The sequence below is a fragment of the Cornus florida genome, unplaced genomic scaffold (assembly GCF_030987335.1).
Source record: "Cornus florida cultivar Cherokee Brave unplaced genomic scaffold, ASM3098733v1 CherokeeBrave_3.0.0_Hap2_Chr07, whole genome shotgun sequence".
NCBI lineage: Eukaryota > Viridiplantae > Streptophyta > Magnoliopsida > Cornales > Cornaceae > Cornus > Cornus florida.
Genome location: NW_026775577.1, coordinates 21,640,364 through 21,653,691, shown reverse-complemented (window position 1 = coordinate 21,653,691; position 13,328 = coordinate 21,640,364). Strand labels below are relative to the sequence as shown.

At 31.7% G+C, this 13,328-nt stretch overlaps 1 protein-coding gene across 3 annotated transcripts; it reads left to right on the top strand.

Annotated features, from left to right (window-relative positions):
- The first annotated feature begins 10,113 nt into the window (after window positions 1–10,113).
- LOC132266770 (uncharacterized) lies at window positions 10,114–12,349 on the top strand. 3 transcript variants are annotated; one of them, XR_009468713.1, is made up of 4 exons: window positions 10,114–10,521; window positions 10,772–10,826; window positions 11,530–11,809; window positions 11,898–12,347. XR_009468713.1 is itself a non-coding variant. In XM_059767755.1 (3 exons), the coding sequence occupies exons 1-3, from the start codon at window positions 10,465–10,467 to the stop codon at window positions 12,107–12,109; spliced, it is 324 nt and encodes a 107-aa protein (XP_059623738.1). In that variant the 5' UTR covers window positions 10,114–10,464; the 3' UTR covers window positions 12,110–12,345. The 3 variants fall into 3 exon arrangements, 1 of the variants encoding a protein (XP_059623738.1); XR_009468712.1 differs by having other exon boundaries at window positions 11,530–12,349; XM_059767755.1 differs by lacking the exon at window positions 11,530–11,809 and having other exon boundaries at window positions 11,898–12,345.
- Window positions 12,350–13,328: the final 979 nt, after the last annotated feature.

Below are 13,328 nucleotides of genomic sequence, written 5' to 3'. Positions count from 1 at the left end.
GATTAAATTACGATCTCAATTAAACATAATTGTTAAGATCAAAAGATTCTATACAATAATAGTATATAGGGTTAAGTGCAAAAAACACCAATATAGTATGGTTACAGTGCGTATCACACCCTTCATGTGCTAAATGAACATTTTCGTCATTTTAAAAAATAATTATTTTTAAATAATATGTAAAATGTATTTATAAATGCATAAATGTATCAGGAGAAATTTATTTGCACAAATTAAAATGTTAAAGGTGTTTTTTGTACATAAAAAGTTTAATACACACTATAAATATATATAAATATATATATGTAATACCCCTAATTTTTAAAAGGATATAACTGGAATTTCTTTATTTATTTTATGTGTATTTTATTGATTTATTGATTAGTTGATTTATGTGCATTTAAATATGATTTATCTGGCTATGTGTTTAAGGGTTTTTATTTGCTTAATTGATAATTGTGTTTGTTTAAATTCATTGTAATTGTTTTTAATTTAATTATTGGTTAATTTAAAGTTTTGATTATTAGTGACTTAATTGACGTGTAGTTTTTGGTAACTTATATAATTTAGGTGTGTTGTATTTATGGTTTAGATTTAGGGTTTTATTTTCGTGTAGTCGCCGACTTAAATTAGGTTTTACGTAAATCTTATAAATATACGGTTATATAATTTGACTTAAGGTTGGGACGTATATATATAAATCTTATATGTTTGCTAGGGTGAGGAAATTAAAACTCAATTCACGTAAGGGTTCATGAGAGGAAAAACAGAGAGGTTTCTTGAGAAAGAAAAACAGAGGGAAATTGAGAGAATCAATTAGGATTACATCCATGGATTGAAGGTGGGATCAAGGAAGAAAGAGTCGATGGCTTGTGGAATAAAACTGGAACAGTGGGAGAGTTGCAGGTAGTCTACAGTTCGTTGCAGAATTTAGCAACAGCGATGAAGGTTTCAAACCGGAATCTTAAGGCAAGTTTCAGTCTATTCCTCTCCTGTAAACTTGTGTTCTGTGCATTCTAAATGGTCTACAGGAAGTTAATTAAACATTAAAACGGATGTGTTATGCATGATTAAATCAAATTGTAATCTGTAGTATGCCTTTGTTTAAACTGTAACTATTTCGATTGTGGCTAAGCTTTTGTCAAAAAAATTCATAAGGGATTTTAAAGAGTTTCTAGGACTGTTTGGATCTAAAGTAGAACCTAAGAAGTTTAAAAAAACAATTCAGACAGAGACTTGGAATTTTGCCGGTTTTAAATAACTGAAATCGGTTCGTGCATAAACTGTTTTGGATTATGTATTAAACTTCTGTAAATTATTTTCCTAATGGAATGTGAGGAGTTTCTAGTATTGTTTAGATTTAAATTAGACCCTAAGAAGTTTAAAAACAATTGGGACAGTGACTGGAACCTTCGTCGGAAGTGAAGGGGGTGAACGGACGAAGCAGAGGCAAGCAGAGACGGCTCTCAGGGAGAGAGCCGGCTCCCTAATGATGGGAGCCGGCTCCCATGAAGAGAGAGCCGGCTCTTCATGAGGAAGAGCTGGCTCTAGAAGCTTAGGAGCCGGCTCCAAGGGTTTCCAGAGCCGGCTCCCCTGGTTGTTAACACCTACGGGTGTTTTCAGGCGGTTTTCTGGGTTTCAGGGACTTGGATGTGATTTTGGGAAAGTTGTGGGAGGTTTTAAAGGTTTAAAATTAACCTATTGAAGCTTGAAACCAGTTAGTATAAGCTAGTGTGCTAACCTTAAAAGGTGGATCATGAAAAATAAACACGTGATTATACATACTGTTAAAGAAGGAGGAAGGATGAAGTTGTTAATTTGTTTAGCAACCTAAACGAACTGTGAAATTTCTTATTTAATGTTATATAACGGATGTATATAACTTAATAAAGACCAAAAATATTGGTTTAGGATATGGTTATTGACCACATGAACTTTAGATGTTGAGTTGCATGCTGTCGGGAGTTGTAGAAACTTTTGTTGCCAGTTTGGATTTAGTGATCTAAATGGACTGGTCTGGAATTTCATATAATGTGCTCAGCTCATATTTTCTGTGTATCATTATGTTATACTCTGGGATTATTGGAGGATGAATTAGACGTCATGAAATTTAATGTAATATGTTCAGGTTAAAATTCTGAATATTATTATGTCATGCTATATAGGTTAATTGAGGAACTGCTAAAATTACTGTTCATTCAATTATGTGGATATGGATGATTTAAATTGTTGATTACGCTTTAGCAATTTAAATGGAGGTTTTATGATTATAATCATATACTGGATGCATGATGAGATTTTAATAATATATGTTTTCTATTATGCTGGTTTCTGGATATATTTGATGTTCATTTGAATGTACATCACTGGTGGATCATTTGCATTATATGTACCGGTATGGGACGGTGACATATCAGGGATGGATTAGATCAAAAAGCTAAGTCCTACCTCTTCATATATACGGAATGTATTAAATAAAATAGTTAAATCCTACATGGATGCATGTCCTGTCAACTAAAACAGTTGAACGACATAACGGATGTTTGTTTTATTTTTTTGCATTAGGAAAGAATTTATATATATATTTATGGTACCGTGATACGAGCTTGAGTCTCTTGATCACGGTTAGGGTGCGTATATTGCAAATGTTGAGTAGCTAGATATAGCTAATGTTCCCTGGTAGGTCTAGGTACTTGGCCGCTGAAAAGCGTGTTTTATATGTCACCTTCTACCCAGGCTGAACTATGTTATAGGCTAGTGAGCATCCTATAGTGTGTATTTATATATCTATGGACTATTGTAGATATTGTCGAGCTATCTAGGATGTATCTGCGTATCGGGTTTATGTACGGATTGTAGTAGAATGGAACTTGCATGTGGGCCTGACCCACCTTTATTTTTCAGGTGTTCGTGAGTACCAGGCTTAGGGTTTGATCGTGGTGATGCAGATACAGTCACTCACTCTTCCGACTACATAGGATTTTCTTTCTTATTTTGGTTTTGGATTTTAATTCTGTAAATGTTTTACCAGTTGGAATTTTTAGGGGTCCACTAGATGGATTCCCGAGTTGTACAGATTTGAAGGATTTAAATGTTATTAATTTATTATTTTAAGTTGAGGATTTTTATTTTAGAATTCTTTCAGTGTTTTGTTATTTTATTCTTAATTCAAATTTTATTCCTGCTTGTTTACATATTAATTGTCTGATATCCCTCGAATCTGTGCTCGGACTTGATCACCCGTGGCTCTAGAATCGAGGGGTATCACAATATATATATAGGTGTTTTCTGTGTTTACCTTATAATTTTCTTATTTGAATGTTGTACGTGCATGTTATTATATGAAACAAAACAGAGATAAACATACCATAGCCATGTAAAATAGAAGATTTTCATGCTAACAATATTTTTACCTTTTTAATTTTATTTTTATTTTATGGGACAGTAAACATATTGTATAGATAGAAAAAGAATTTACAACCGGCCTAAGCCTCAAACAATGGCCCAGGCCATAAGTTTAACAAGCCCATAAGGCCTTAAGTTTAACAAGCCCATAAGGCCTTATAAAACAGTTCTAGTCTAGGTAAGGTTTCCTAGACAATGATGTTCCAGTTCCATTGCGGCGAAGCAATGCGAAAGCCATAATTGAATCATTGATTAGAGTATCTCCAATGTTAAAACCTATTTTCGCATGCCAAATCTATATTTTGACAGGTGCTACAGTACCAAAATGTTACATTTTAGCAATTCTACTCTAATGGTACATTTCACGCAAAATGCTATTTTTTAACACAACCACTATTCTTTTTCAACTACCATTCCTAACATTCATATTTGCATCAGTAATATTAATATTATACACATTTTAAGTCAAGTTATAGACATTAGAAGGAAACTAAAATTAAACCTAATTAAAAATAAGTACAAATCTAAAATATCTAGTCAAAAAAGGATTAAAAATAATAATAATAATAAATTTTTTATAATTTTTTTTACCACTATTTGTGAATTAATTTTTTATATAATTTTTTTTCGAAAATTTATATATAATATATATGTATATTAAATATTATAATATATAATATACATATAGAGATGCGAGTGGGTGATGACTGGTGAGAAACGGCACTGTTTGGAAAAATGAGAGACTTGCCAAAAAAATTTGGCAGCTGCTATATATGAAAAGAAATTTAAGAATCTCAAATTTTGAGAGCTTAAATAAGAGCCCATTGGAGAGGTCTTGTTTTATCCAACTCTCATATTTTGAATTTAAAAGGCCCAAATGAGAGAGCATTGCAGTTGCTCTTGCTGAGTTGTTGAGCAGAGTGATTGATTACAACCACCTCCAACATGAAGAGTGAAGACACAACACCCTCCCTTTCAATATACCTTTCAATATACGTAGTATATAGAATAATATTTGTTTTATAGAAATAATAATATTTTCAAAAACATAAAAGTGACTTACATATCATGCTAGTAATTTATTTTTTTATATTCATGTGATTAAATAATTAAATATTAATTTATCAAAAAACGAATAAAATTAAATATCAATAAAAATAAGACATATATACCTAAATGTCTATACCCATTATATATTCTTTTAAGAATGAAATATTTGGTCAAGCATTTTTTTTTTTCCTAAATGATATTTGGTCAAGCATTAAGGGTTTGTCATTTGTATAAAATAAAATAGTTTATTAAAAACATATAATATTTTTATATTTATTTATATTATTATTCAGTAATTATTCATAGGAATATGATTTGGCACTTGACTTCATATATATATATTATATTTCGTTTGATTTTTTAAATAAAGATAACAATAAAAATTATTTATTTGATTTAAATATAAATAAATATATATATATATATATATATATATATATATATATATATATTATTCATTCGGCCTCTTACTTCTCAAAAGGAGGTCAGGGGTTTAAGTCTCAGAAAAGACGTGTGTGTGTAAGTACTAACTAGGAAAAAAAAAAAAAAAAAAAAAAATTTACATTATATTACATTTGATTTTACTCTCTAATTTTGTGTAAGCCCTTTTAAGTAATTTCTACTTCTACTCATCTTTTATTATTTTTGTAAAGAGAATTTTGAGGGGCATTTTTTTACTTTTGCGGATCTCACTGTATTTAATTGACAATAAGTTCTTATTTACTCATTTTTCATAATACAGAGGTGTAATTTGAACATGAAGGATGGGTGTTATTTGCACACTTTTCAAACTACAAATATGTTTTTTGTACTTTACCCATATATATTGGATTTATATTGAAAAAATATATTTTTATAGTCCATGGTTATTGGGTTAAAAAAAATGTACAAGTTGATCAGGTTGAGGTGATACAATTAATTAAATGGGTTGGGCTCCAAAACACTCGATTTACTAATAAGCCAACTTGACGGTTGTTAGTATAAAAATTCATTCACTTCTGAATACCGAACAATTTGATTAGGAGTTGGTACACAAAGAACAAAATTTAATGGGTTAAATGAGATGAAACGATTACGATGCCAACATGATTAAGTTCGACACAAACACAATTAATTTCATTTCATTTTCAGTCATGTTGACAATGGTATCGAATTTTGCCATTGCTATTTACCCAAATCTCCCTCTTTAATCTCTCTATATATTCCCTTCCTTATTACTGTCGGTAGATGCAACTTAGAGACGAGGCAGCTAAAGACGGGATGAATGTAACTCAGGGACGGAGGCAGCTAAGTTGGGGCAGTTGCTCCCTGACTTTTTTTTTTTCTTTCTTTCTCCTTATTTTATTTTTAATTTTTTATTGTGTGTTTTTTTTGTAAATTTACAAAATACACCCTCTCAGATTTTTTTTTTTTTTTTTTTTTTTGGAATTTTAAGCAAGTATTAAAAAAAATAAAAAAATAAAAAAAAAATAAACTACAAATGCAGATATACCTTATAAACGATTATATGTCATCCCTAGAATGGACCCCATCCCCTGTTTCAGAACCTGCTCTCTGCTAATTAAGGACCCTGTATTGATTTCTGAAAGAAAAAACCAAAAAACTACAAATATGTGATGATGGGTGGAGCACGGGCAGAGACGGAGTTACATGGAAGTCAGTGGGGCTAATTTCCCCCCGCCCTCCTAATTTTTTTTTTTAGTAATATAATCTTATAATTTATTTATTTTTAGTAATATATCCATGAAATATTACTTTTGGCCTCCGAAAATTACTATTTTTTTTTTGAAAATTACACACCATAAAAGTGATGTAATAATGATAAAAATGCCTCTTAATATAAATTTAAGAAAATTTAGGTTCTCTTTAAAATAATTTTCATTTTAAGTTTTCTTTTCCTTTTTTATTTTGAAAAGAAAAAAAAATTAAGAAAAATTTAAAAATCCAAGGTATTTTTTTTTTTTAATTTTTATAGATGCACAAATTAATTTTTATTTTTTGAAAATAATTTTTAATAAAACCATGTTGAATGAGTTATTTATATTAATTTTAATCTTAGATTAGGGGCACCATTTTCTTATAGATATATATTATTAAGGGACATTTTGGTCATTAAGGGATAGTGTTGCAACAAACAAAGAAGTTGGGGTGGTTTTATGTGAATAAAAAACAAAAAATGGAAGGGGGTTTCCTGCAAAAAATTGAAAGGAGATGAGGGTTTTATGCAATTTGCCCTAATCATTTTTTAAATTTATATGGATCATGTTTAGAGAACTTGAATTGAATAAAAATTTTGAAATTAAATGATAATTCAAGTTAACCTGTTTATTTGAAGTCGGTGAATTTTTGTTGAAATTATTTACACGTATTTCAATTTGACCTTTGTTTCTACTCGTATTTGTTTATTTGTGTGCTATATACGTATTTTGATTAAAAATTGTTTATCTCTTTTCTATTTTTTTTTTAAAATTTTTCTGACAAGAAATTATCTTCATTGTTGATTTTATAAATAATTACTCTATCTGTATTAATTACTCACCAAGCTCTATTTTGCATGTACGAATACTTTTTACTGCTACAAGTGCTGTAAAGGTCCATCTCCAGTTGTAATCTAACCACACCAGCTCACTTTAACCAACTCCAGCTACTGTGAGCCTCCATTGAGTTACAAGTTAACCATCACTCCACTTTTGTCTTTCTCTTCCCTGCTCATCAGCAAAGCCAAATCTCGAAAGATATTGGCAATCAATTTTATGCCTTTTTCATTTTTATGTGTAATTCTTTCAACCCAATTTTTTTGGCAATGTCATAGAGACATTGTATTCAATAAAAGCGGTATGGTCTGACACTTTTTGCAAATATATATATATATTTTTTATATATTTGTTTTTATCGAAACTTTAAGCAACATCCATAGATAAGTATTAGGATTAGGATATACAATGGATGGCCTTAGGCCTGAAAAAATGAAGATTACATGCCTTAGGCAAACAAGGGCAAAGCCCAACCTAGGGACAAGCCCAAACTAAAACAAGATGGTAACCAGTTAACCACCATTAACGGCAAGATTAGCCGTTAATGGAAGAACGTAATTCAAATTGAGAGCATGAGAGCGCTCTCTAAAGCTAGGAAGGTGGCCACGCCTAGGGTGGTAAAAGTTTGACACAATTCGTTAACACGACACTGTACACACAAATTTTGTAAGTCTGCAAATAGAAACAAAATATGGAGCAAATAATAATTTATTAATTTAAAAAATTTGAGTACAATCCTCTATAATAATATTCTTTACAAATAAGACAGTCATCTGATTCGATCTCCTTTAGTTCGTTGGATCCAAGGGCTGCACGAGCTCATTCTTGAATCACCGTGGAATTTGATGAAGAACGGTACGTCGTTCGATGTGCTTGTTGTTGATCACCGTGGAATTTAATGAATCAAAAGAAATAACTGTTCACCTTCTTTTGTAACATCCTCTCCGATCTTTTGCCGTAGAAGTCTTGCTGCTCTCGCCGGAATCTTCCGACTTCCGGCCATCCCAACAAGGCGAGCCCTCGTGGTTATTCGAGGGAATTTGGGCTTACCACCTTGTTGACGATGAAGTCCTCGATTTTGGCTACCACCTTATCGGACCTATATACAAAATAGTAATAGGGTCGTAGTATAATAAGAATACTAAGAATGACAATAATAAGAACTATGAAATGTAAACAGACTTACAGAAACCAATTTATTGTAGCAGTTTACATTACTGGGTTAGGATTTTGGGCTATATAATGAATGCCTAATATAACCATTTGTAAAATGAAACATTACCACTTTTAATTTCAAATAATAACATAAATGATATGTTGAATTGAGTTATGTTTATATGTAACATTACTTTTTAGATTTTGTACAGCTTTATTGTTCTTAATTACTTTGTTGGTTTAAAATTAATTAATTAACGTGGAATTTAATGAAGAACGACACGTCGTTGGATTGCTTGATGTTCTTCGCTTTTGGGTTTGGATTCTGAATTTGTGTCTTCTGAGTCTCTGGATTTCTGGACTTCTGAATTTTGAATTTGTGTCTGAATTTCTGGACTTCTGAATTCTGACTTTGTGTCTGAATTTCTGGACTTCTGAATTTGTGTCCTTTGTTGAATTTGAGGAAGAACGGCACGTCTTTGGATGTGCTTGTTGTGCTTTATCTTCAGAGAGGATTTGTCGAATTTGGTGAAGAACGGCACGATTTTGGATGTGCATGGTACATGGTATTCTTCGCTTTTAGGTTTGCCCTCAGGACCTTCTGGATTTCTGAGTCTCTGGATTTTTAGACTCTGAATTTGTGTCTCTTGAATTTCTGAATTTCTAGATTTCTGGACTCTGGATTTCTGTCCTCCTTCTCCCTTCCTCCAGGCTTCTATTTATAAGCTTCTCGGATCCATAGGATGATGACACGTGTCCTTTCTGATAAGAAAAATATCATAACTGGGCTGGGCCGGTTATATTATGATAATTATCCTTAAAAATAATTATTCCAAATATATTTTATTAGGAATAATTATCTTTCCATTTAATCATCTAGGCTGGGCTAATTAAATAATTTAAGTGGACCAGCCTCGGTCCAATTAAATAACTTAATTAATTAATGGATCCATTTGTCAAAATTAAAACCCACTAAAATTTTAATGTCTACAAATTGCCCCCACTTCGAGTCCCACGCTCAACAGAACTTGTCTCCTTTTTCAAGTGGGACTTGAAGTATCCAACTTTTTTTTTTTTTTTTTAATTAGATTTTTTACTTTCCAATTTATACAAATTCCTTACCTATATATATCACCTAAGTCATAGGGTTTGAAATCAATTTCAATCGGCTCTGAAGGACTTGTAAGATTATAACCTCTGAAGATTGTGTTAAATTGCGACATCTATTAGAACAAATAATTGGTATGAATTTTTTTTTTTCACACTTGATGAAGAACACCAAAAAATATGTATATATATTTTTTCTTCTTCTCCATGCTTGCTGAAGAACACTAATTTTTTTTTTTTCCTTCTCCACACTTGCTGGAGAACTAAATTAATCGCGTCATGTTTGAGTTGAGGAGTTCAACCTGTGTAATCTGTTTACACCCGCTTAACTATACGTGTCATAAATATATTTTTATTTAAGTTTCAAAATAACTATCTAAACTTTATCTTATTTTATTATTTTATAGATTATATTTTTTTAGTTAGTTGACTTTTGACTTTTATAACTATTCAATAACTAAAGAGGTATCACGCAAAATTAACCAAACGTAATGGTTTAGGCTTAGTTTTTCCACTACTTTAATATGTAAATAATAAAGGCAAACTTGCCGGTATCCAAGCATTTAACCCTTACTTTAATGATGTATTTGTAATCACAATCTTTATTCACTATTTTTTAATATTGGAAAATAAATAAATAAATGGAGCTAGTACACTACACTTCATATAATGCATTTTTGGAGGGTCATTATTTTCAATGATTTTTCACATCCTCTCATCTGATTGGTTCATTTCAGAGCACACGGATCACCAATCTACCCGTCCACAGCCGTCGATTAGTTCCAAATCCAACGGAAGAATAAGAAAGCACACCCCATATATGATGGATGGATATGTTCGTTTCTAGAGAAAGTCCGTTGTTTGCCCTTTTCCTCTCTCTCGTCGGTTGGTGCAAGGAAATGAAGACTGGTGGTAAAGCAAAGAAAGGAGCTGTCTCTGTTTCTTCTCCACAGATTTGAGCAAAGACCACAACTTTCTACCTGCCTCGCCGATGCCCTTGTGTTCTGAACAGATCTCTCGGTGCCGGTTTGTATTCTCTCCGATTGTCTATTCCGATCAGCTTCGCCGGCGGTGTATTTCCACCTGTCTCTCCGTTTCCTCTCACACATTATCTTTCTCTCTCTAAAATTTGGAGGTAAGGCCCATTAACAAAACCCACCCACCACTACCACATTTTCTCTCTCTAAAATTCTCAATCTCTCTCCATGCCCTCATGGTTCACTTGTTCAAGCATTCATTTGCTCTCTCTGCTTTTCATCTGGTAGACCCGGTAAGTATCTTTTCTCTCATTCTATTTACAGTCATTTTTATTTTTATTTCGAATCATTTTATTACATTATTACAACTCCATATTACAAGCATTTGCTCTCTTTATAATGGGTTCTTTAACATTTATTGTACATTGGTTGATCTCTTATTTGTATTCCTTGATAAGTTTTGTATTTCAAGTCTGTCTTATTTATGATTATTTATTTGTGAGCTCTGAAATTTTTATGTGACGAAGTTTTTTTTGAATGCAGATTAGATTTATATCTTGTGAGAGGAAAATAATTGGAATGAGCAGTATCGGTAAAGGTATATAATAAATTTTTTTTTTTGTTTAATTAGAATTTATTGCTCATAAAATGTCTACTTAAATTTATGTTAAAATTTTGTGAGATACAATTAATGTTCTGGTTGGAACTCCTTTACTGAAGTAGTAGTTACTGATTGCATTATGAACTTGTGTGCTGTTAGTGGAAACTAGTCTTCTGGGCTTCATTTATTTTCTTTTGATTCCCTTGCTTTTCATCTGAATTTCTTTTCCCTCTATGTTTCCACCCAATTTTCGACTTTTATCTCTTTATGAATTTCTTTACAGACTCCACTTATGGATGTAATGATTTGCACCCAATATTATATTATTGCTACAAAATTTTTGAGCCCTGAGCATTTAGCTTCAATAATGAGATTTTTTTTTTTTTTGTGAGTGTTCTCTTTCTTAGAGCTTAGGAATACAACTAATGTTCTTAATAAAACATTAGAACAATGAAGGCATGAATCTATCATTTTTCTCTTTGTTTTTGTATTTTGTTTTTCTTCTTTTTAATTTGTTATCATTAAATTTTTATGTCTTCAATTGTTTGAGTTAAAAAAATAATAATAATAAATTTGTTTGAATAATAAAGTCGCGCGCCAGTGCGTGGGAGAGAATATGCAGCTAATACGTATACACCAGTACGTGATAATGGAGTATAGCTAATCACTATCGTGAACTAACTATATTTTTTTCTTACAGTCATTAGGACGTCCCCGCCGCCCTCGCTGTCGCCGCAGCCGCAGACGCACCTGTTCGGTTCATTCTGAACCGCTGGATGAAATTGTTGAATTTGGATTTAGATTTATGGATTTTACCGTTGACTGAATTAGCGAACCATGTGTTGTTTCTCACCGGAGTTGGATGAGGAAGATCCTCCTCCCACCCCACCCCACCCCACCCCACAACAACGCCGACGAGGCGTGGGGAGTAGTGCAGGGTGGCACAGTAAGGAGGAACGCACGTTTCGTGGACACCTTCTGTATGAACAATAATGCATTAACCGTTAAATTTTGTGTGATTAAATTTTAATTTGTGTTTGGTTTTAATTTTCTTTGGTTGGACTTCAGGAGGCAGACGGGGCGTATGGAAGACGAGAAAAATGGATGGTAGTGACCAGAAGGGAGGACTGAGAAGAGATTTGGGGTATGGGGAAGTGTGGGAATATGCTTTAGTTATATTACTTATTTATTGCTGTGTGGGGGTGTGTTACTTATATAACTTTTTAATTTCTTCTGATCTATCAATGGCAAAAAGGTTCAGTTCTTGCTTGATACACTAAAATCACTAATAAACATTAGAACACTGAAGGCATGAATCTATCATTTTTCTCTTTGTTTTTTTATTTTATTTTTCTTCTTTTTAATCAGTTATAATTAAATTTTTATGTCTTCAATTGTTTGAGTTAAAAAAATATATATATAAATTTGTTTGAATAATAAAGTCGCGCGTGCCACGGTGCCATTGCGTGGGGGAGAATATGCAGCTAATACATAACGTGATAATGGTACTGTGCGGCAGAGAATATGTAGCAAGGACGGGACATTTGGTGTCAAGTGTCATTATATAATTGCTTACCAGGAAAATGCAATTTACAATTTAAACCGTCTAAATAAAAATTGAAATTACACACTTGCCCTTTCTCAACAAGAAATTACAACTTTCAAATACCCCTGTACACTAGCCTGTTTGGGATTATGTTTGTAGCCTGTAAAAGTACGTTGAATTTGAAAAATGAAAAATGAAAAAATGCGAGTTGATAAGGTTGGAAATATGAGCGTTTGTGTTCGAGTAGAGTTTTTTGTATTTAATTTTTTTTTACAATATAATCTTCTCATTTTTAAAAGTAATTAAAAGTATTTAGTTGAGACTTTATCATCGAATAACACATATCCTACATATTATATATATATATATATATATATATATATATATAACTTGGATTTTTCAAAGACATACTTAGTATTTGAAGATTTTGTATTTATTTATTTGTTAAGAATTCTCTATAAAAGTGTATAAAAGTATTTTTCGAACCATTGATTTAAGAGAATGAAATTGTATTTGGCTAATGCACAGTTTTATTATTGTATAGGTAATACAATAAAATTATTAATAAAAATGTTTTAAGCAATACTAGTATAAAAAGTACTTTATATAATGCATCACTAAACACTTAACATGTTTTTACTAACAGCATTTTTATGACAGTTCTATTCACAAAAACGTTTTTATCATTACAACAGCAATACCAATTGGGCACGAACTCATAAAGAGCTATATTGACAATTTTTTCAAAAAAAGAAATCTTGTACTATGAAATAGAATATCTCAAACTATGGGTGAGAGAGTAAGTTATTTTCATCTTTATAACACCAACTCATTTAACACACACTGAAAAGGCTGTTTGCAGCAACCACTATAATATAGCTGTTGACCACTGAGAGTGTGTACAGAGGCGGAGTCAGTGGATGCCCAGGTGAAATTTCTTCTATTAATTTTTT